General features: G+C 37.7%; 1 protein-coding gene and 1 long non-coding RNA gene across 2 annotated transcripts in view; one reads left to right on the top strand and one right to left on the bottom strand.

The window, feature by feature from the left end:
• LOC138756145 (uncharacterized) overlaps positions 1-13,130 on the bottom strand; it is a 63,691-nt gene extending 50,561 nt beyond the window's left edge. Inside the window, exons 1-2 of the long non-coding RNA XR_011352799.1 lie at positions 12,674-13,130; positions 2,580-2,828 (exon numbers count right to left, since the gene is read on the bottom strand). This is a non-coding gene — a long non-coding RNA (uncharacterized lncRNA). The remainder of the gene's footprint in view (positions 1-2,579; positions 2,829-12,673) is intronic.
• A 178-nt stretch (positions 13,131-13,308) lies between these two features.
• Positions 13,309-23,840, top strand: part of cspg4ba (chondroitin sulfate proteoglycan 4ba) — a 121,382-nt gene continuing 110,850 nt past the window's right edge. The window contains exon 1 of the mRNA XM_069924347.1: positions 13,309-13,453. Coding sequence (XP_069780448.1) covers positions 13,375-13,453 — 79 coding nt within the window. The 5' untranslated portion in view covers positions 13,309-13,374. The remainder of the gene's footprint in view (positions 13,454-23,840) is intronic.

The raw sequence follows: 23,840 nt of genomic DNA, 5'->3' as shown, positions 1-23,840 counted from the left end.
TCTTAGTTACAGAACGAAGGGAATAATGGTGAAAGTTATAAATTGAATTGTACAATTCTTAATAAGGCTTGAATTTTGTTTGTTGTTTATGCTCCATTTGTTGAAGATATAGTTTTTGTTGTAGATGTGTTTTCATTATTTGGATATTGAATTTTAAAGTAATGATTCGGGATATTTAAATGTGGTATTGGGGCTTTTATTGGATAAGTATTCAAGAGCAAAAGGGAAAAATAGTGGAAGAGTACTAAAATTGAATTGTACAATGCTTAATGAGGTTTGGATTTTGTTTTAAGATGGTGGTTCATGTGACTAATATGATGATAGATGTGAAGTTAGTTGATATTTGGTGAAGGTTTATTTTATAGAGAAAGTTTTTTAAAATCTTTTCTTCTCATGCTACAATTCTTTTTTAAGAATTGATTATTGTTTAATATTTTTGTTTTTTTTTGTAAGTGGGTATTTTTTCTTTTACATATATTACTAATCTTATTAATCCTTCACTCTTTATTGTGGGGGGGGAGAAGGAGGGGGGGTTGGATTAATTTGAGTTGGTTTATTAATGTTGTGTAATTATTGGGGGGGTATAGTTTGTTTAGATTACTGATGTTGTATTGTAATTTCATTATTTCATTTTTAATTTTTTTTAAATGTAATCTTATATCTTATTCATGTTATAAAATCTTAAATAAAGTTTAAAAAAAAAAGGGTAGTATGGAGCAGTCCAAGAGCCAAATAGCCGTTAGGGAAAAGAACTGTTCTTGAATCAAGAAATGCTGGTCTTCAGGTTTCTACATCTATTGCCAGAAGGGAACAGTAAGAAGAGAGTGACCAGGGTGATGGGTATCCTTAAAGATGCTGGCTGCCTTCTTGAGGCAGTGTCTCATATATATGTCTTCCATGGATGTGAGGTCAGTGGTTGTGATGAACTTGGGTTTGACATCTGTAGCTTTCTTTGTTCCTGAGCATTCACATTTTCAAACCAGGCTGTGTGAGGCAACCAGTAATTTTCCTCATTACACTTGTATTCACTAATGTGCCAAATCTTGTGGGACTTCTTCGAAAGTTGTTCCCAAACCACTGAACAATGCCAGTTTGTATGGAAGGGAACCCCTAGGTTAGAGGCAGACCAGCGAGTTTCCAAACCACTGAACAATGCCAGTTTGTATGGGCACTGAGCTGTGGAATAGAGAGAGTTAAGTGACTGTGTTGAAAGTTATTGCTGTCCCCATTGTGATTGGGCTCCCTGCACTATCCCTCAGCACGCTGCCTTACACTGATGGGAATCTGGTTTTCTCTACTCTGATCCAGCAGACCAGGGAGTTTCCAAACCATTAAACAACACATCAGGGTTAGCGTTAAACTACATTAGACAAATATTTTCTTAAATAAACAACATTCACTTATTACCAATAAAAATCTATTCACCTCCAAGTTTCACATGGAAAAAATTCAAACCCTAACTCTCCAGTACCAGGTCCATCCTCTCCAACAGAAGCCAATTCTCCATCATTTCCTCCTATATCATCCAAATAAGTACTGTATCATTCAGTTTAAGATGTTGTAGTGTATTTGGAAGTGTTTGTTAAGCATTTCACATGCATAGAAACATAAAATATATGCTATATATAGTATAGTATATAAGATAAACATTTGACTAACCGACACTAAATAAGGATTGTATGTACTTGTTCTGACTTAAATAAAAATTCGAGTTAAAGATAAATCTAGCTAATGGAACTCATTTTTAACCCAGGGGACTGCCTGTATTGCATTTCATCATATTTGAATGATCACCTGTAGGGGGAAGTACATTTCCAATTTAACTCTGTTCAGAAAGGCTTCGGGCACATCTGGTCTCTCATCCTTTGCTTCAATTGTTGCTTCAACTTAATTTCATGTATGATTGTGAAAACATTATGTTACATATTCTTAAACACCATATTTCTTAAGTCAACTGTGAACATAAAATAGTTCACATCAAACTGAAGACAAAAATGAACAATCCTTACCAACAACACAATGAACTTGGTTCATTAATAAATACCATGAGCTCAGAACCTTGTTGGCTTCCCAAGATTCCGTGCCTTTGCTTTTTTTTAAATCTCGTATCTTAATTTGATTTCACTAGCCTTTTTGAAGTAATTTCCTTCGAGACACAAGAACCTTTTTGAAGTAATTTCCTTTGAGGCACAAGAGACCCTTCATCAAAACTAGAACAATGGTTTAATTGATGGGTTTCAACGCAAAAAAAAGTCAACTCTTCACTTCTCCATTGAATTTTCCTTTCTGATTGCCTTCCAAAGTTAGAAAACCTGTCACGACTGCTTTTGGATTTCCTTACTGCAATCAGACCATATTGTATTGATATTTTTATGTCTATACCTGGTGTGAAGAATGTATATGATGGGGGGGACATTATGTAATGCTGTAGGGTTAGCTTATGAAGTCCAAACTCTCTTGGTTAATTAGTTTTAAAAGTGCTAATAAAGGTTATAAATTACTTAACCTTCTTAAAACACATCTAAACAGATTTATAATAAGAATGCCTCATAAGAAAGATAAAACTGCTGCAGCCTTACCTGGAGCCTGACAAGAAAAGAAGACGAGAAGAGGAGAGAGACTTTCCTCGACAATGAAGCAGGGAGCTAGCACTTGGACAGCTCCCTGGGTGAGTGATCCTCTTGAAGGGATGTCCACCAATGCTGCTCACCTGAAGCTGGGGACAGATGGCATCATTGGAGAACCTGAAGCTGCATTGTGCATGCCATGGAGATCATGAACTTCTACTTCAGCACCAGACGATGATGATTTGGAGTCTAGAAGAAGATCTGCAAGTGAAAGGGAAAATTAATTTAGGGTTTCTTACTTTCTTTCATTAGGAGATGTTACTTATTTTTAGAAACTGCTGTGACCTGCCAGGACAAGTGGCGAGAGCTATTCATTCTTAGATTTAAAGTATGGCAGTAAATAATTTAAATTTTGTAACTTATATTGTAAATGGATTCAATCAAGAGAAAGAATATTTTATTCTTTTAAGTTTGATTCTTATTCTAGAATAGATTTTTTTCTTAATTTCAGCTCAATTACAAGGATGAATTATGCATGCAGAATATAAGACTATGATTTTATTAGATCATTCACCTCTATTGATTTCATGTTTAGGTTCTGAAAACATTAATTCAGTTTATAGATGGAGGTTTAATTCTTCATTGTTAAGAAATGTTGATGTTTGTAATTATATAAGAAATCAAATTCAGGAATATTTAGATATTAATATTGATTTAGTTAATAATAAATTTATTTTATGGAATGCTTTAAAAGCATATTTGAGAGGTTAAATAATGTTATTCTACTAAAATTAAAGAAGATTATCTTAAAGTAGATAAATTGGAAAAAAGAAATAGAGAATTTAGAAAAAAATTTGCAGAAAGAAATGTCTGATAGGAAAAAGACAGATTTAATAAATAAGAAAATGTATTATAATTTGATACAAACTTATAGAATAGAGAAATTAATTGAGAGAAGGAGACAGAAATATGATTAATTGGGAGAGAGAGCTCATAAGGTATTGGCTTAGCAATTGAAGACTTCAAGAACTATTTATACTATTAAAAGAAATTCAAAAATTACTTATAAACCTCAAGATATAAATGATTATTTTAGAGATTTTTATTCTAATTTATATACATCTCAATCTAATAATGATGAGGTAAAGATTACTCATTTTTTTATCTGAAGTTCATCTTCCTTCTTTAAATTGCCAAGATTGTGAAGATTCAGATTCCCATTTGAGGTTAAATACATTATTAATGCTCTTAATACTATGAAAAATGTTAAGTCTCCAGGTCAAGATGGTTTTCCATCTGAATTTTATAAAAAATTAAAAAATTTGTTAATTCCTCCATATATGGAGGTATTGAAACAAGCAGGTGAAATCCATTCTTTACTGGAGTCCTTTTCTCATGCAATTACAAGAGTAATATCTAAGAAAGATAGAGATTTGTTAAAGACTGAATCTTAATAGACCAATTACATTATTAAATGTTGATAATAAAATTGTAGCTAAAGTTTTAGCAAAAATTACTGAATTTAATTCATTTAGATCCATTTTGATTTGTTTAAAAAACTATATTCTGCAGTTAATATTGCTAAACTAATTAGATTAATTCATATTTCTCAGAAGATCCTGCAAATTCTTTGTGTTCATTGTATATGAGATTAAAAGAATATGGTGAAATATCAGGTTATAAAATTAATTGGAATAAAAGTGAAATTATGCCATTGATTGAGGAGCAATTATAATCAATGTAAACAGATTGTCCAATTTAGATGTTTAGATAAGGGAATTAAATATCTAGGTATTAAAATTGATAAAAGTTTGGATAATTTATACATTGAATTATTTACCATTGTTTAATAAAATTAAAGAGGATTTCAATAAATGGAATGATTTATCTATAACTTTAATAGGTAGAGTGAATTGTATTAAAATGAATATTTTTCCAAGGACTCAATATGTGCCACACAAAATGAAGGATGAACATGAAAATGCAGCAGGCTGCATGAGGCCTGCAGCACTGTCCTCCAATTGGCCACAACTAAAGGAGCTTAACTGGTCTATCAAGAAAAGCGGATCGCAAATGCACCAATCAGTGCTGAGGTGGCTTTGACCACACCCCTCAGCTTCAGAATAAAAGCAAGGCTGTGAGCCCAATAAAGCTCAGTGTTAACTACATTCATCTGGATGTATCATTCTTTCTGGGAACAGCATGGTCTTTCTGAGCTAACCTGCACTATAGGCTCCACAAAGCTATAGCTTGTAGCAGCTAGCCACAATGGTGACACTGACGGTCCAGATGATATCTGGACCTAGTGATGGAGGTAGATTCTTCAATCAACATGCTGTCATTGAAACTGCTAATCTTCTTGGCAGTCCAGCCCTAAGTATGATTCCAGCAAATTGAGGAACAGTTTGCTCTGAGGAAGATCACCTCCAATGACACCCATCACTACCACATGTTGGGCACCCTTGAACAAGCCACAGCCACAAAGATCAGATTTCTTGAAAAACCTGTCACAGGAAGGCAAGTAATTATGCCATCTGAAAGCTTTTAATCTGCACTTTAGGCTGTCTGAGTGCACTCGTGTAAGCCCATCTGCTGTATATGGACATTTTGTGGGACAGGGCCCCATTCCAACCAAATGGGTAATGTGCTCGCTCTATATGATGGCCATGTCCCCTGCTTGCTATTCAGGGAACTGTTCTTGGAAGGCTATCACAAAACATCCAGATGATGGTCCAGGGAGATGACTTCAGCAATGCATGAAAGGTAGCGGAGCAAGTGGACTTGCTGGCCAAGTGGGAAACAGACTCAGATCAACTGAATGACAAGCCACGAGGACAATGGACATTCCCAGTGAGCAATACTGTCATTATCATCAGTGGTGGGGTGCAGAGAACTGTCAGGCCCTGATGGCCTGACCACCTGGGCCTAACTGGATTGATGAGTTGCCCGAGGTCCTCTTAGGCATCTGAACCATGCCGAAAGAGGATTTGGAAGTCTCATCTGCCAAAATGTTGTAAGGGATGCCGTTGGTCATCCTGGGTAAATTCCAGGACACTTAAAGGGAAACCGAAGAGCCCCTCCAGGGAAGCGCTAACACGCCTCTGTAAGCAGTTGGGAACCCTGGCCCTTTTACCACCCAAAGCCCACAGCCAGCAACACATATTTGTCCCCAAAGATTTTCAGAACTTCACACATTTTCGTAAAATGTGGAGCGCACAGACCCCCGTTGCAGTGACTCTGAGGGTCCATACCACGTCATCCAGCACAAAAGTTCAACTTGTGTAATTGACATCAGAGGCCAAGAGGAGACTTTTACCATTGACAGGTTGAAACCAGCCCATTTGGACATTACACAGCGATTGACCACCCTCCTCTTTACCTCCACCCCCCACAAAAGAGGCTGGTCTCCCAAGAATAAGAGCATTTCAAATACCAGTTCCTGGTTTTATGGCAGCCCCTCGCAGTCCCCTCAGGGTGCCTCACAAAATGAAGTATGAACATGGCAATTCAGCAGGGTGCACAAGGCCCACAGCACTGCCCTCCAATTGGCCACAACAAAAGGAGCCGAACTGGCCTATCAAGGAAATGCACCAATCAATGCTGAGGGGGCTTTGCCCATGCCCCTCATCTTGAGAATAAAAGCAGGACTGTGAGCCCAATAAAGCTCAGTGTTAACTACTCTCAACTGGGGTTCGTGTCATTCGTTCTGGGAACAGTGTGTTCTTTCTGAGCTATAGCTATAACCTATAGGCTCCACAGAGCCATAGCTTGTAGCAGATAGATACAAGAAAATGTTTGGAGAAATTAATTTGGAAATTTAAATAGGAGGTTGACAAATACCATATTTTCAAAATTATTATAAGGCTGTTCAATTGAAATTTATTAGATAAATCTTTAACATGGGCTAAGATAGAATTAACTAAAATAGATTAAAATTTTATACAAGAATTTATTTATAAATGGAGCACAAAATTATTAATTGGTAATAAAGACTCATCTATATTGCATTTAATTGAATTATGGAATAAAATAGATTATGAGATAGGTGGGAAAGTTTGATTTCACATAAAATACCTTATATCAAAATAAACTCTCTTTTTACTATTAATAATCAATTTTTAAAGATATGGAATCAAATGGGGATTAAAACAATAGAAGACTGTTTTGAAGCTGATTACTTTATTTCTTTTCAGCAAATGAAAGAAAAATATAATATTCCAAATAATATTTTCTTTTTGTTATTATCAAGTTAAAGTTTAATATTACCTAGACAGTCTGAAATATAAATGTTGGTTACTAAAGGAGGTACAAATAAATTTATTTCAGAAATGTACAAGTTACTTCAAAGAAAAATGTCCAAATCAAATATTCATAAATCAAGATCAAGGTGGTAAATTGATTTAGATAGAACAATAGATCAAAATGATTGTAGAATGTTATGTAAAGATATTATGACTAAAATTATTAAAGATATAGATTCATACAATATCATTTTTTTCATCAATTATATTTAAACTCAAAAATTAAAAAGATTTAATTTAATATCTTCAGGGTTATGTTTTAGATGTGGTAGAGAGATAGGTTTTTCATTTGATATTAGTGTCCGACAATTGGATACAAATTATTTTTGGAGAAAATAAAGGTAAAATTTCCGTTGGACCCAATGTTATTTTTGTTGGGGAATATTAAGATGTTCAGTTTAAAATAAAGATTAACTGTGTATCAAATTGAATTTTTACAATTAGCTTTAGCTGTTTCAAGGAAATGTGTAGCTATTACTTGGAAGTTAGATATAGATCTGGGAATGTAAAGATGGCATCTTGAATTGACATCTTGTATTCCTCTTGAAAAAATAACCTATAGTTTGTGATAAATATCATTTTTTTTAAACCATGGAGCCCATACTTACAACATGTTGGTTTGAAAATTTAAGCTCTCAACAGCTCATCCTGGTGATGGTTCTTGGTATCACAGCGGTTGATTTGAATTTATATTTCTATTTGATAATCTCCTTTCTTTTAGAGGGTAGTTGGGAGGGAGGGACGGAAGGAGGGGGTGGTGGGGAGGAAGGGATTAGGTTTGTATATTAGATGTATTTTCTTAGAATCCATTATTAATTGAAATATAATTGTGATTTTAAAATTTTAAATAAAATATTTTTTAAAATAACAAAAGTGCAAGAGGATATGCAACATGTGGAGGACAGTGTATCAAATATGGAAAATGCAACCATGGGTTTAATCACAGTGAATCAAAAGATTTTAGAGAAAGTGAATGTATTGGAAAATTTCAGCAGAAGGAATAATATTTAAAAAAAGTCTTTCAGAAGGAAAAGATGGTCCAGAACCAATTTGCTTCTTTCAAAATGGATTCCAGAAGTGTTGGGATAGCAAAATTTTGAAAATCCAATTGAAATCGAAAGAACTCTTAAGAGCAAAACCTCTTCCAAATCAGAAGCCACACTCTGTATTAATTAAATTTTTATGATACCAAGTTTCAAGTCTTGCTACGAGAGGGGCAAGAGAGCAGAAGGGCCCATTTCAATGGTATGGAAATAGAATTCTATTCTATCTGGATTTGTGCTATGTACCCTACAACTTTGAAAGCTTTTATACCAGGAGACTAAAATAAATTTTACTATAATTCCATTCTGGCAGAAAAAATTGCTTGGGGTCTCTTCCTGTGCAACTGCAAGAAGAAATTGTTTCTTTGATGGAATAATCTATTTTCTTTTTTTATTGTTATTTGGCAAAGAATAAGCTTGCATAATTGAAGAAACAAGAATAGGAATTATTATTCCTTTCTTCCTCTCTACATATTTTTGATTTGTTTTTCATTCCTATTTTGAAAAATTATTTTAGATGTGTATAATACCAATTTAAAATTATATAGTCAATGTACCAAGGGAGTTGGGAGGTGTGGTTAGTACTATTACTGCAGGATTATGTGTGTTTTTGTGTTCTCGGTCACAACCTGTAAAATAGAGGGAGATGGTGTTGTATATTTTTTAAGCAACACTAATGGGGAGGATTTATAAGTTATAATTCTGGGAAGATGCATTTACTTATTATTTGTTTGTTTTTCTTAATCTTTTTCCTTTATCTGGATTGCCAGAGGAAATGTACACTAACATACAGAATGCTGAATGAGGAGATTAGTGGGAGGAGGTCATCGAGACTATATGAAATGGACTGAATATAATTTGTTAAGATGAGCAAGACACTGAAGCTTCTTAATTTTAATATTAATGGGTTAAACAGGACAGTTAAAAGCAAGAGAATATTAACACTAAAAAAAATGGGAGTTGATGTGGCTTTTCTCCAAGAAACACATTTATTCAAGAAAAGACATTTGGAATTAAAGCAAGATTGGGTTGAACATGTAGTATCCTCTTCGTTAAACTCTAGGGCAAGAGGTGAGGTGATCTTAATAAAAAAAATCTCCCAATTAAAATTCAAAATACTGTGATAGATCCTGCAGGGAGATATGTAATGATACATTGTCAAATATATACTGAATTTTGGACTTTCCTAAATTTATATGCTTCAAATATTGAGGATGAGAAATTTATTCAAAAACCATTTCTAAATCTAGCAGAGCCACATGAAAATATTTTAAAAGACGATTTTAATTGTTGTTTGGATACATTATTATATAACCATGTTCACTAATGGCCATAATGTTACAATTCCACGTGCCAATCCATGCTTTAAGCTCATCTGCCTTCCTACAATACTCCTTGAATTGAAATAGGTGCACCTGAGAACATTTCCACCACATTCAACCTGTTGACTTCTACACTGAATGCAATTTTCACATCATCTTTTCCTCCTCCACTTCTCCATCTGCTCTGGCACTCTGGTTCCCATCCCCTTGCAAATCTAGTTTAAATCCCCCAGAGCTGCTCTAACAAACCTTCCCACAAGGATGTTAGACCCCTCCAATTCAGATGCAAATCACCCTGTCGGAACAGGTCCCACCTTTTGTAAAAGAGCCCAATGATCCAGAAACCTGAAGCCCTCCCTCCTGCAGCCATGAGTTGAGCTGCATTATCCTATTTCTAACTTCACTAGCATGTGTCACATGTAGCAATCCTGATATCTCTGCCCTGGAGGTCCTGTCCTTCAACCTAGTGCCCAGCTACCTGAACACTCCTTGCAGGACCTCCTTACCCTTCATACCCATGTTATTGGTCCTCACATGGATCACAACATCTGGCTGCTCACCACCCCCCCCCCCCCCCAAAATGTCATGAGCTCGATCTGAGATATCTCCGACCTGGCACCAGGAGAGCAACATACCATCTGAGATACTTGATGTCTTCAACAGAATATGTCCCCCTAACTATGGAATCCCCCTATCACTACAGCTTTCCCCTTCTCGACCCTTCCCTTCTTTGCCACAGGATCAGATTCTGTGCCAGAGACCCGATCGTCTTGGTTTGTTCCTGTTCGTTTGTCTCCTCCCCCCCCCCCCCACAAAAGTATCCAAATTGGGATTCTTGTTATTGAGGGGAATGGCCACAGGGGTATCCTCCACTGCCTGCCTCTTCCTTTGCCCTCTCCTGACTGTCATCCACCTTCCCTCCTCCTGCATCTGATAGTGTCCCTGTAACTCCTGTCTATCACTCTTTCTGTCTCCCAAATGATCCGAAGTTATCGAACTCCAGCTCCAATTTCTTAACTCATTTTGTCAGGAGCTGCAGCTGTATGGACCTCTCAGATTAAGTCGTCAAGGATACTGATAGCTTCTCTGACAACCGTGTTCTACAAGAGGAGCTTTGGCTGCCATTCCCACTGATTATGACTAGAGGAAAAATGTATGATATGGAAAATCTGCCCTTACCTTTGCCTACCTGCTGAATCCTTTTTGTTTCTTGAATATGGTGGGCCTTTCTTTCTTCAACTCCTGCACCACCTCAGCCTCTTGCTGAAGCCTCTTGAGCCAAAGCCTTTCCACTCTGACTCAGCCAACTCCAAAGATGACCACTCCCTTGATCATCATCTCTTCTCAAGGGCAAATAGGGATTGGCAATAAATTCTAGCTTTGCTGGTGAAAATTATTTATTGTATTCAGAGATGCTGAATATTCATTCTGCAGAGGTTTATTGACTATAATTAGTTCTCCATTACCTTGACGTTTCTGTAATTTGCAGCCCAAGGGGAACAACCTACTCCTCATAGTTTTAAAGGGAATAGATCACAGAAGGAGCACACCCACTTAATTATGAGTTGCTATGGCCAAAAGGAAATGCTATGAAATTGCTACCCACCTGAACTTAACAGCCTCGATCAACTAGCCCACATTTAGAAGGAATCATGTTAAAATTTTAATCCTTAAACACCCAAAGAGTGTAGGAAGATGTATGTTAGCAATTTGTAAAACTGCATTTTTGATAAGGCATTTTATACAAGTAAAGTCGTGGCAGAATTTATGTAAATGAAACTTTATCTTGTCTCAGTAGAATTACTTGGTCTATTTTCTGCTCTGAGAAATTTCACAGATGCAATATTTATAGTGCATTTCTTCATTGGAGTCAAGGAAAAATGTGGAAAATAGATGTGTAAAAGGACACAGTTAAGGATCAAGCCATTTGATGGATTGAAATGAGAAAGTGATCAAAGGTGTTTTGAGGCTTGAGGCAAGTAAAAGTTTTAAACTCAAGAAGAATACCTTTTGAAGGTGGTATGAGAGCTATTGTTAGTCAGGAAGAACCAAATTTTGGGATAAGGGCAGCAGAGTGTGGGACAATCTAAAGTTCCCAGGGAGTGCAGAAAAAGAGTCATCTCTGGAGAGCAGCACAATATTTGAAATGGGAAGAGAAAAAGACATGGAGAAGAATTTCAGTGGCAAAGTCACAGGGGAATGAATGCAATCACTATAAAAGGGGATATGGGAATCAGAAGCCCAAGATATAGGTAATTGGGTTCTACATCAATGTGAAGAGTTCAATTCAGCCATTCGGCAGCAGTCAGGAATAGGAGTGGTGAAGTTTGAATCCATTGTAAGGGCACAATACCTTAACATTTGGGCCAGATATATTGGCTTGTTCTTTAAAATATTTAGTAAGGAAAGAATAACAGCAATTGGAGCAAGGGAGGCCATCTGGCTATCTGGCTGTGGATTCACCTACAACATCCTGCCTTTACCTTACAAACCTACTAGGCAAAAATATAACTGTGACACATTTCCTTGATATATTTTAATCAAAGAAGCCTCAACTGCTTCCTTGCACAGAATTTCACAGATTTACTACTCTCTGGGAAAAGCAGTTCCTCCTCACTTCTATCCAAATTCTATTCACCCAAATCCTAAGGCTATGTCCTCTAAATTCTATTCTTACTTTTCAATAGAAACAACTTTCCTGCCTCTATCTGATCTATCTTTTTCATGATGTTACATGTTTCTATCAGATCCCTTCTAATTTTTATGAATTCCAGAAAGTGTAGTCCCAGGTGACTCAATCTCTCCTTATCTGCTAGCCCTCTCATCTCCAGAATCAACCTGGTGAACTTCCTCTGCACTACCTCCAAAGCCAGTATATCCTTTCTCAAGTAAGGAGACCAAAACCATACACAGTATGACAGATGCAGCCTCACCAGAACCCTGTACAGTGGCAAAGTACAAGTGAGGCCACATCTGCAATTCATGCAAGTCTGGACATACCTACAAAATCCTTCAAATGCAAAGGCACGATAAGTGAAGAAACTTCAGTGCCCTCCCCCAGACCACGGGCCCTACTTACAATTAGACATCTCCAATGGACAACTCACAACATTCATTGGCTTGATTCTACAAATCATAAAATAGCCATTCTACCATGTGTTCTGTCACGGTAAGAGATTATCAGTTTGAAAATAAAGGAAGTGATTAAAGGATATGTTCAAAGCGTCTTTGAGAAAGTACAATGGTCCCTCTGACATTTCAATTCTCAGCTCAAAATTAAGAAGGCACATTGGAATCTCAGATTCATTCCTTCTGAGTGCACGGAAGCCTAGCAAAATATCAAAGTGCCACCTCCCAAATCACCTATTCATTTGGGCAATCAAGCTTCTCTTGCCCCACTTGGGGCAAAGCCCACATCCTATTTTATTCTCATCAGTCACCTCTGTGATGAAGTTTTGACAAAGAAGTCCTTTTTGCTATTCCTCAGGACTCTCTTCTGTGCCACTTTCTTGCTTGATGAGTTTCCAGCTTATGAACTCTAAGGTGTTCCTCCTTCTTTGGCTTGGCTTCGCGGACGAAGATTTATGGAGGGGGTAAAAAGTCCACGTCAGCTGCAGGCTCGTTTGTGGCTGACAAGTCCGATGCGGGACAGGCAGACACGATTGCAGCGGTTGCAAGGGAAAATTGGTTGGTTGGGGTTGGGTGTTGGGTTTTTCCTCCTTTGCCTTTTGTCAGTGAGGTACTATCATTGAATATCAATGATATTCAATGATATGACTCATTTGTCACCTTGATTTATACTCAGTGCTTGTTAACATTTCTCACTCCTCCCAGGTGTCATCGGTCCTTTAAATCTGAGAGACCTCAATTTTTTTAAACGAGGCACAGAATTTCCTTGACGACATCCCGCTGGGTAGCAGCTGGACTCTCTGGCACGCTGCCAGCTGATCTGAGGCACGGATTGACAAGCGCAGATGAGAAAAGGCGGGACTCTGCCCCACAGACGCGCGACGTGATTTGACGCCGTGCGTCGGTGGCGACGGAGCAGGTACGGCGTGAGCAGCGAACCTGGGCTCTGATTGACGGGGACTGCGATCAGAAATGTGACAAAGTTGGTGTGAAAGGACTCTACGATCAAGTTATGGACTTTCTGGGAAAGTTCGGAAGCTCCGTGTTCTTTTTGGGGACGTTTCTGTCTGTGGCCGGGCTTGCACTTGGGGGTAAGTATTTGCAACTTTCGGGTCACTAGTAGTACTTTTCCCCGGGGGAATAATGCAGCCTTGTTTCCATCTAACTATTGCACCCCCCCCCCCCCCCCATCCCCATCCCCACGACTCCTAATCGGTTGCGGTATTTTTCTCGCAATGAATTTGATCACTTTAACTCTTGCCTTGCAGTTTCATGCTGTTTACGAATCCTTGTCTTGAGAGGTTAAAAACGTCTTATCCATAAGCTTCAAATGGGATATGGACTATATGAGGTTAAAACACTGAGGTTTTAAAGTGGCAAAGTCCTTTAAAATATATTTATATCGTCGTTCACTTGCATTGCTTAAAATAAATGTACAGCATGTCTCCCAAGTCTTTCAAAAAAAAGAGAATTTGTGTTTTTTTTTTAAATTGTTGAATCAGTCTTGAACTTTTACAAAATGTGGAAGATGAGTTCCGCTCCAATAAATCAGCAAAAGGCCCTTTCAAGAAACTGACAGCTGTCGCCCAGCAGTTCATTCGCTTTGAGTCCCATGTAGGCTTTGACTTTCTGCAATGTTCTGTTTCTTAATTATATTTCAAATCCTTGTGGAGGGAAGAAGAAAGACCATTTCAGTTTATTTTCTTCTTTTAAAAAAAAATTACTGAACATGCCTTGTGCACATAGAATTAGGATCAAGATTCTTGAAGTGGAGTTTGTCATTTTGAACGGTTTGCTTGTCATTTCATTTTACCCACAGCTAAAAGGCAACTTTCAGTTAACTTTTGAATGGTGTATTTTAATTTTACTATAGAGCAGGCCATCTGCACTTACCAGATGATGAGTAAGATCATGGTTATTGACAAGTGGAGATCAGCATTTGGAGAAATTTGCTATCATTCCAGAATTTCACATATTTGATTGCAGGATTGGATTTCCACTGATCCTTTCAATCTTTCATTTGTTTTCACTTGTTAAACCCATTGTCAGATACTGGTTTGGAAAAAAAAAGCTATTCAACAGATTTTGAAATATCATAAAATAATTTTGCTATATTTTCCTCTACATATTCTAGTCAATACATACATTTTCCTCTACATATTCTAATACATGCTGGTGCTCTAGCCATAGAATGGTGGATTTGGTAATTTCCCCTGATTTTTCAAGACACTAAAGCTATTATAAAAATAGAAAGGTCAAGTTTATTCATCATCCAATTCTACAAATACAATCTGACAAAACAGCATTTTCTGGTCCTTGGTGCACACATTGCAAACATGTCACACATGCAGACAAAATATATGTGCAGCACATGTATGCAAATAATTTAAAAAATATTATTGTTAAATGAACAGTTGAGCCATGGAGAGTTTATATGAACAGTTCATTGGTCATTCAGCAGTGTCACTGCCCATAGGAAGTAGCTGTTTCTCAGCTTCTAATTCCATTTAGTAATACTAAATACCTTCTAGTATTTACATTTCCATGCTGAGAAAAAAGGCTCTGATGATCAAACCTATCTGTACTACTCCTAATTCTATATAATTCAATCATGTCTCCTCTCAGCCTCCAGTGTTCCAGAGAAAACAATTCAAGTTTGTCTGATCTCTTCTCACTGCAAATACTGTCCAATCAGATTTCTTTTGACTTTCTGATTTAAAAACAAATTTCTATTAATACCATAATTGGATGCTGCACTTAATATCATTGAAAAAGCTAGTTAGAAAGTTTCAACATGTTTGTGAAATGTGTTCTTGGAAATAAATTTCATAGTTTGAGACTACTTTTGTACTTTTACAAATGATTTGGGGCAAACCAATTTAAAACACAAAGTTGATTGATGTGTTTGAGTTCAAAAGGCAGTGGGAGAGAAAGTGATTTAAAATACTTTTAATAATGCTTTGGAATTGTTTACATTAGAGACTCATCAAAAAGCAGTCCTTTTGCCTTTCACTAATTAATACACCCATCATGTTGAAAGGTCTCTGATTCAGAGGTCATCCAGTAGAAGCAGCTTCTCAGAAAGCTTAAGTAAAGACAGGCCTTAAAACTGAAAGGTGTGAGGACAAGCTTGGGGGACAGCCTTGGATGTAATAGTCCTAGAATTGACTGAAGGTTCCTTTCTCTCTCTCTCTCGCTCTCGCGCGCACACACACACACACACACACACACACACACACACACACACACACACACACACACACACACACACACACACACACACACACACACACACACACACACACACACACACACACACACACACACACAAAACGATCCCAGCCAGACAGGAATTACACAAATATGCAAAATATACAGAGTATTCAGTTTAAATCATGGTCCTCTTGTATTACAATCTAACTAGATAATTGGGAGTGAGTAGTATCATGGTATGTGCCTGAGTGATTATGGCTTGACTTAAATCTGCAGCAATGGTGATCAGTCAAGAAGTTAAATGCAGTTCCTAGATCAAATAGTCTAAAAATTTGGATGTGAGAAATACTGACCACCCGAGAATCTGGACTTTTCGAAAACTCTCAAACTTTTAACATTTAGTGAGCTTTTGTGAGTGCATGGGTAAATGTCACCGATGCACAGTGGCAACAGTCAGTTTGTTTACACTCGTTATCTGTTTACAGTTCCTATTTATTTACTTGTTTATGCTATGTACAATTTATTGTACTACCAATTAGTGATAATTCTGCTGCCCCTGCAGGAGAAAGGAATCTAAGGGTTGTATGAGATGCCATGTATATTACCATGACTAATAAATCTGAATTCTGAATAAGTGACCACTTTACTTTTCTTTAAAACTGCTCGTTTTGATAAATGAAGCACGCTGTATTTTCAAATGAATAAACTTTAAAAATTTACCTCCTTAAATTTTAATTTTAAAAAGTATTGCCCGAGAATCTGGAAAATCCAAACCGACCTAATCCCCAAGCAGTCCAGATTTTTGGACTTCTGATATATGTCAAAAAAATTACTTGGAGAAGTGCTGGTGAAACTTGGTGTTTCTTATGCAACAAAGATAGGTAACCAACTTTTCTAGCCTGCGCCCTTTGTCAGATATAGTAAAACACCTGGTATCTGGCACCTATGTGAATTGACAGATGCTGGATAAGTGTATTTTCAGGTTGCTTGAGACTTAATCTTACAATGGCCAACTAATACACCTGCATTAAGAATAAACAGTTTAAAAGACAAAAATACTATACTGTACTTACATGAATATAAAAAGCTCAAAGTATTTTACATTATTTTCAGTCACATTCTTTGAAAACATTTAAATGTCGCTGCATCTGCAGATTCCTCCCCCTCCATGGAGCTGCCTGAAAAATGAAGAATAACATTATAGATAATATTTCCCCCCCCCCCACCCAAGTTTACAGATAAAACTTCTGACAGGGGCGACTCTTCCTGAGCAGGGATGAGGAGACTCTTCAAAAGTCACCCAAATGGCAAGCGGCATCAACCAGCTCTTCATTCTGGGCAATGCTATTTATGCAAACACAATGTTATTCAAATTATTATTCAAACAGCTGCTATGAGCAAAGTATGACCGCTGGCTGAATATTTGTCCCCATCTTCACCAAAAGTTTGTGTTACTTCAGAGAAGGTTTACTTTTAAAATTTTATATTTGCTTATTTTTTAACCTATTATTGTTATTTATTTAAATTTTTTAAATTTTGTTTCCTCAATTTTTTTGCCACTTGTTATAGGCTGTCGTTTGCTTGAATTCAGGATACCAGGGGTTTTCCTGTTTAGGCAAAAACAGCCAGACGCCTGAAAAATTAGTGGGGAGGGGGTAGAAAGAGGAGGGGAGAAGAGAAAAAAAAGCTGAAAAGTGATACGGCATCAGTCACATGGATGTATTTGGGCCGGATGGACCAGATCTCCAAAATTATTTTATTCATAAGAGATAGGGGGATGGGTAGCTCTCTGAAAAGAGAGGAAGGGGAACAAAAGAATATAGGAAATGAGAGCAAGAGTAGGCTATCGAGCATGCTCCACCATTCAGTGAGATCATGACTGATCTGATGATAAGCTCCTCTCTACCTACCTACCTTTTTCCCTTTATCCCTTAATTCCCCTTCTCTGTAAAAATCCTACCAATCTTGTCTTAAATATAGGTAGCCTCCACTGCTTCCATAAATTCACCACCCTATGGGAAAAGCAGTTCCTCCTCATCTTCATCTAAAATCTACTATCGTGAATCTTAGGCTGTATCCCCTAGTTCTATTTTCCCCCACCAATGTGAACAACTTGCCTACATCTATTCTCTCAATGGCTTTCATAATTTGTAGATGTTTCTAGAAGATCCCCTCTTATTCTTCTAAATTCAAAGAATAGAGAGCTGGAAGAAAAGAGCCAGAAAAATAGGGAAACAGAAAGAGTGAGGGGGTAAATGGAGATTGGACCTGCAAGTGGCCAATCACCCCAACTTCACACCCCAATTCCATATCCCATCCCCACATTGACATGTTTGTCTATGAGCCTATGCACCGCCAAGCCAAGGCCACTGGTAAATTGGAGGAACAACACCCACTATTTCAGAGACTTATCACATTACATAGAGGTGCAAGTGAATTATTAATGATGATCAAACTTTGTCATCTGCTAAGTGTGCTAACTTCATGCCTGTCGTGTATTCGAATACTTGATATTGTTAAAAGATTTTCAGACTAACGCCTCTTGGCAAGATTCCAATTCAGCAGAAGAGGGTGTTTCTTATTTAACATGTTACTGTGTAGTTGGCTTGTTGTTGACTCCAGTTGTTTTTCTGGAAGGATGCAAATAACACTGCAGGTTCTTTTTAGTATTCAATGAAAATTTTTTATCTCCTAAAGAACTCAAATATTGATAACTTGCTTTGGCTGGAGCCAGAATGATGTGGGTTTCAACTTCAAACGCAAGTAGAACAAAAGCACATACAAACCTTACCTTTAGGAACTCTTAAGAATTGAGTGATAACTGCATTTTTGTCATGTCGAAGGGTCGAATGACCTACTCCTGCTCCTATCTTCTATGTTTCTATGTTTTGGATGAGATAATAAATTAAGAGCCTGTTTGAAAAGCACTGTGAGATTTCACATTGTCTGGGACTATCAACTATTTGTTCTTAAGATATCACAAAAATAAGATTTGTTGGTTATTCATTTCATTTATTGTTGATGGGACCTTGTGTATAAATTGCCTGCTAAACATGGTGCCTGAATGTGAGGTTAATAAATTTCTCAAATAAAATTTTGGAACATTTTATTTTGAATTCATATCATAGAAAAGTAAATAATGCTGTCAGCTGATGTATGTTCTATGGTGTGTAACAGGTTCTATAACCTTTATTTTAAGTAGTTCCATATAGAGAGATATGGAGTATATACAGAACAACATTTAAATGTATTTTAATCTTAGACAAATGTGGAATCAGGAATGATGATTTAAGATTGTGAACAAATATTGAAATTTGAAACAAATATAAATACACTTGTTTAAAAGGAAACTTTGAGATTTCATTGGGGATTGAGTATATAATTTTATTTATTAATTTGAATAAAGTAAAAGTCTACAAATATTGTCAGACTATTTAGTAATTGCAGGAAAAAAAATCAGTTCACGACTTTGTTGAGAGGAAGACTAAATTTTTATTGATATCATCCCCTGAATCTAAGGAGTTTGTAAATTCTCCCCATTTCTGTGTGGGTTACCTCAAGGTGCTCCAGTTTCCTCCCACCCTCCAAATTGTACAGGGTTGTAGGTTAATTTGGGTGTTATTGGGTGGCATGGGTTTAAATGGCTGGAAATGGCTTCTACTATGCAGTAAATAAAAATAAAAATTTAAAAAAATGTAAAATTTAAATTTATTCTGCCTAGTTTTTAATATTTTATTTATAGTTTTTCTACTCAAACACCAACAATTGCCAATATCATTATCAACCATATTAACATTTATTTACATTCCATACTTGTTAATTCCAGTCATCTCATAGAGTTTAAGTGCTTCTTTTTATCCCCTCCCCTCCCTCCCCTAACATTGATCACTTAACACCAGACTAATTATATTTACACACAATAGCCTAAACACTCACAACAAAGGTATGCAACGTATTTGGGGGATTATGGGTTTGTCACGTCTCCTTTTTCTGTGGCCTTCCCTTGTTAGAATGGGATGGACCCCTCTGCTTCCCCATCAATTGGGGGGTGGATTAGGAGGATAGCATAGGCATGACAGTCCACACTACAATTATACCCCAATGTAGTTTAAGTAGCGTTGCCAGACCTTCAAAAAGTTACTGTATTGTTTCCTTAGGTTGTAGGTAATTTTCTCCAGGGGAACTCGTATCTGAATTTCTGTGTTCCAACATTCAATGGTCGGGTAGAAGTTGCACTTCCTGACCATCACCCAATGCGATGATAACAAATTGAATTTGAAATTTGGAGAGCTTCATTGTAAGCCTTACATCTATTATGTTTCCCAACAGGAGCAGTTCTGGATCTTGTGGGAATTCTTTACCTGTGGGTTTGTTTTTTCTCGGGGCTTGGTCCAGTTCCACTCAAAAGGGTCTCACCTTGGCACATGTCCAGGTTGCGTGCACAAAAGTCCCTGATGCAGTGCCACATCTAAAACATTGGGCTGATAATTCAGGTTTGGATCTGTTCAACTTTTGTGGCTTCAGGTACAGCTAGTGTAGAAAATTGTATTGTACCAGCCTGTTCCAGCATTGATGACTGAAGGCATGCTGGTCTGACACAGGTAGGACTAGCTCTGTTCATTAATTGTTATTCCCGAGTCTGACTCCCATCTCTGCCTTGACTTGTCAAGGCCGGGTTTAGGACCTTCTGTTTGGGGCAAGAAATACTTTGCTGAAATGAATTTATGTGTGCTTCCCCCTTTGAATCATGGTTTCTATGTTACTGCATGCTGGTAAGACCATAGCTGGACCTAATCTGTCCTGTAGAAAAGATCTTATCTGAAGGTAACAGTGAAATGTCTTATTTGATAAGTTGTACTAATTCCTAAGTTGCTCAAAGGACATTAGCGCCCTGCTTGTAACAGTCCTCTACGTACCTGATGCCATTACAACGTCAGGTGTCCAGGATCTTGTTACCCACTGTCAATGGTATTAATCTATTTGGAGTCAGGGGCGTTTCTGGAGACAGCCCCAGTTCAGTTCCTACATATTAGTTAATTTTATTCCAAATAAGGATTATTTGTTTTAATATGATGCTGCTTTTTTTTTCCTGATAGCAATTTAGCATCCCATTTATAAATAAAGTCCTCTGCTACCTGCTCACCTATCACGTGCAGGTTGATTTGTGCCTAGGATGGTACACCTTCCCCATCAAAGAGGGAGGTGATGTATCTCGACTGGGCTGCCCAATAGTATTTTTTACAAGTCTGGCATTTGCAATCTGCCCAGACTATAATCCCAGGTCAATTTTTTTTCCATAGAGCTATTATCTATTCTAACTCCTAGATATTTGATCCCATTTTGTGGCCACTTTAGTTGATTATTTTCTTGATGTTGACTGTAATTCCCCCTTCGTAAGTGGCAAGATTTTGGATTTATCCCAATTGATCTTATACCTGGTGATCTCCCCATAGTCCTCCAGAATGAGCGCAGTTTGGGCAACGAGTTTGCCAGGTCTGTCAGGTATATCAGAACATCATTGGCAAATAAATTAATTTTATGCTCTTCCTGGCCTGTTTTGAAGCCTTTCATGTCTGGATCATGGCAAATGGCCTCAGCTAATGGTTCCATGGCTAGTACAAACAGTGGTGGAGATAGTGAGCACCCCTGTCTACTTGATCTTGTCAGTGGGAAGACTGGAGAAATTTGTCCATTGGTCAAAACTTTAGCTTTGGGCATATGGTAAAGCGTCCTATCTCAATTGATAAAAGTTGGCCCTAGCCACAATTTCCCAACACTTTAAATAAAAAGTCCCTCTCCAATCTGTCAAATCCTTTTTCTGCATCCAGAGCCATAGCTAAGTCCCTCTCAACAATCTGCCAATCCATTTGCCAGGGTTTTGGCCAGTATTTTATAATCTGTGTTAACAGAGAAATTGGTCTATAAGAGGACGACATGCTTGTCTTTTTTAAGTAGTGTTGTAATGATTGCTGTCGCAAAGGATTCTGGGAAGGTTTGGGTCTCCATTGCCTGGTTCACCACCTCCATGTAAAGAGGCATCAATAAATCTTTAAATTCTTTATAGAACTCAGGTGAAACCCTTTCCCCCCCCCGGAGACTTGCTAGTTTGCAGTGAGCTAATGACTTACTTCTCTCTTCCTCTGTGAAGAGAAGATCTAATCCATCTTTTTTTTCTGGGTCTAAACTTGGAAGTTCTAATTTAGGCAGGAACTCACTGGTTTTAACAGAACCTCCCATCAGTTTTGATATATATATAGACCATTATAACATTTCTTTAAGGTCTCATTAATCTCTTTTGGTTTATACGAGATCCCATCACTCCAAGTTTGTATCACATTGATTGTCCTTGATGCCTATTCTGTCCTCAGCTGCCAAGAGAAGACTTTGTGGTCTCTCTCCCCCAATTCATAGTATTTTTGTTTTGACTGTATTATGGCCTTTTCCATACTATATGTTTATAATGTATTGTACTTCAATTTCTTACTTGTTAGAGCCCTGTAATGGTCCTCTGAACCTGATTTTTGGAAGTCCTTTTCTAGTCAAATAATCTGTTGTTCTAATTCGTCTATCTCCCTCATTTTTGTACCATTTTAGAGTACCCAATTATCTGGCCTCTCAAGTATGCGTTGAGAATATCCCATACAAGAAATTTATCCGGAGTAGAGGCACAATTGGTCTCGCAGAACATAACTATCTGCACTCTTACAAAACTACAAAACTCCGGGTTCTTTAACAGCAATCTATTAAGATGCCACTTATATACAGTATCCTACTTATCTGGCATTTCTATTGTTAATAATAGGGGTGAATGGTGTGAGAGGATCCTCGCTGTGTACTCAGCCTCCATAATCCTACCCACTATATGGGCTGAAGCCAGGGAAAAAAAATCTACTCTCGAGTAGGAGTTATGTTGTTTTGAATAGAAGACAGTGTCCAGATGAAAGTAAAAGTCCCCCCTCCCCCACCAAAATGTTTTCCTTTCGCTCTGCCAATTTTAGGAAAGTATTGTATAAATTTTTCATTGTCAAAATTGTGGGGATAAACATTAACTAAAGTCCAGGATTCAGAATATATCTGACAGATATATTCTGTTTTTCTCTAGTCACATGCTTCACTCTTACCTATCAGGATTACCACCCCTCCTTGCATTTGAGCCATTTGAGGAGGCTATTAACTGACCCACCCATCCCCTCTTTAGCATTAGATGTGTTTCTTCGAGAAAGGCCAGATCTGATCCCATTTTTTAAAATGTGTGCCAAGACTCTTTTCCTCTTCATCGTTCTGTTCAAATCATTAACGTTAAAGCTAATGTATTTTATACTCTTAACTCGCCCGAGGGATTCCCAGACCATTGCCTTAACTGTACCTCCACCGCCTCACATTCACCATCTGTCCAACCTTCTTCCTTCGGCCCTCTGTTCCCTGGTTGGCAGGCCCACCTCAAACCCTGGAAAAGCTAAATAAACACAAAGACAACCGAACCAAAAAAGACAGGTAGGAATAAAGAATCATACAAGAAAATAAAAGGGGAGTAAACAACAGCAATAACCCCTAGTGTTATCACAATCCATGACCCTTCATTGTATTCCCTTATCATATCCCTCCTCCTCCTCCCGCTGGTGATTGCTGCTCTCCTGCCGTTGCCGTATCCCTCTGTCCCTCTGTTCCTTGGCTCCTGTGATCTGTGACTCTCCCACCTTCCTCCCCTACTCCCACCCAGAGTTGTCCCAGATCCCTTTTCCCATTCTGGTTTCACATTCATCATTTTTTAACTTATGTTTGTGCCCAGGTGTTTAACTATTTACAATGTCTTGCATGTTTGCTCTTGTTTTTGTTTTCCCCCCACCCCGTAATGAAAGTTATTTGGTGAACCATGGCGCCTTACTCAATTCCAATTTTATATTAAAAAAATTACTCCCCCCCTACCCCACCCCCAGTAATACAATTTTCAGGGTGGCAGGGTACCTCAAGACGCATTCATACCTTTTTTGCCCTACTGGTTTTTTAACTGGCTCAAACTTTTCTTTTACTTTAAAAGCGGCACACTAATATCAGGGTAGAAAAATATCTTGTCGCCCTCTAGTTCCACTGGTCCTCATCTTTTCCTTGCTCTAGCTGCTGCTGCCCCCAGGGTTTTCTCCCTATCCTGGTAGCACACCAGTTTTCTTACGACTGAGCGAGGTTTCTGCTCAGGGCTTGGCTTTGGAAGGGGTGTCTGACTTGCCCTCTCCATCTGTATCTTTTCCCCCAATATATCTTTCCCAA

The sequence above is a fragment of the Narcine bancroftii genome, chromosome 3 (genome assembly GCF_036971445.1).
Source record: "Narcine bancroftii isolate sNarBan1 chromosome 3, sNarBan1.hap1, whole genome shotgun sequence".
Classification (NCBI taxonomy): Eukaryota; Metazoa; Chordata; class Chondrichthyes; order Torpediniformes; family Narcinidae; genus Narcine; species Narcine bancroftii.
Note: the sequence above shows the minus strand (reverse complement) of the source record. Positions and strands in the feature narration are given on the sequence as shown.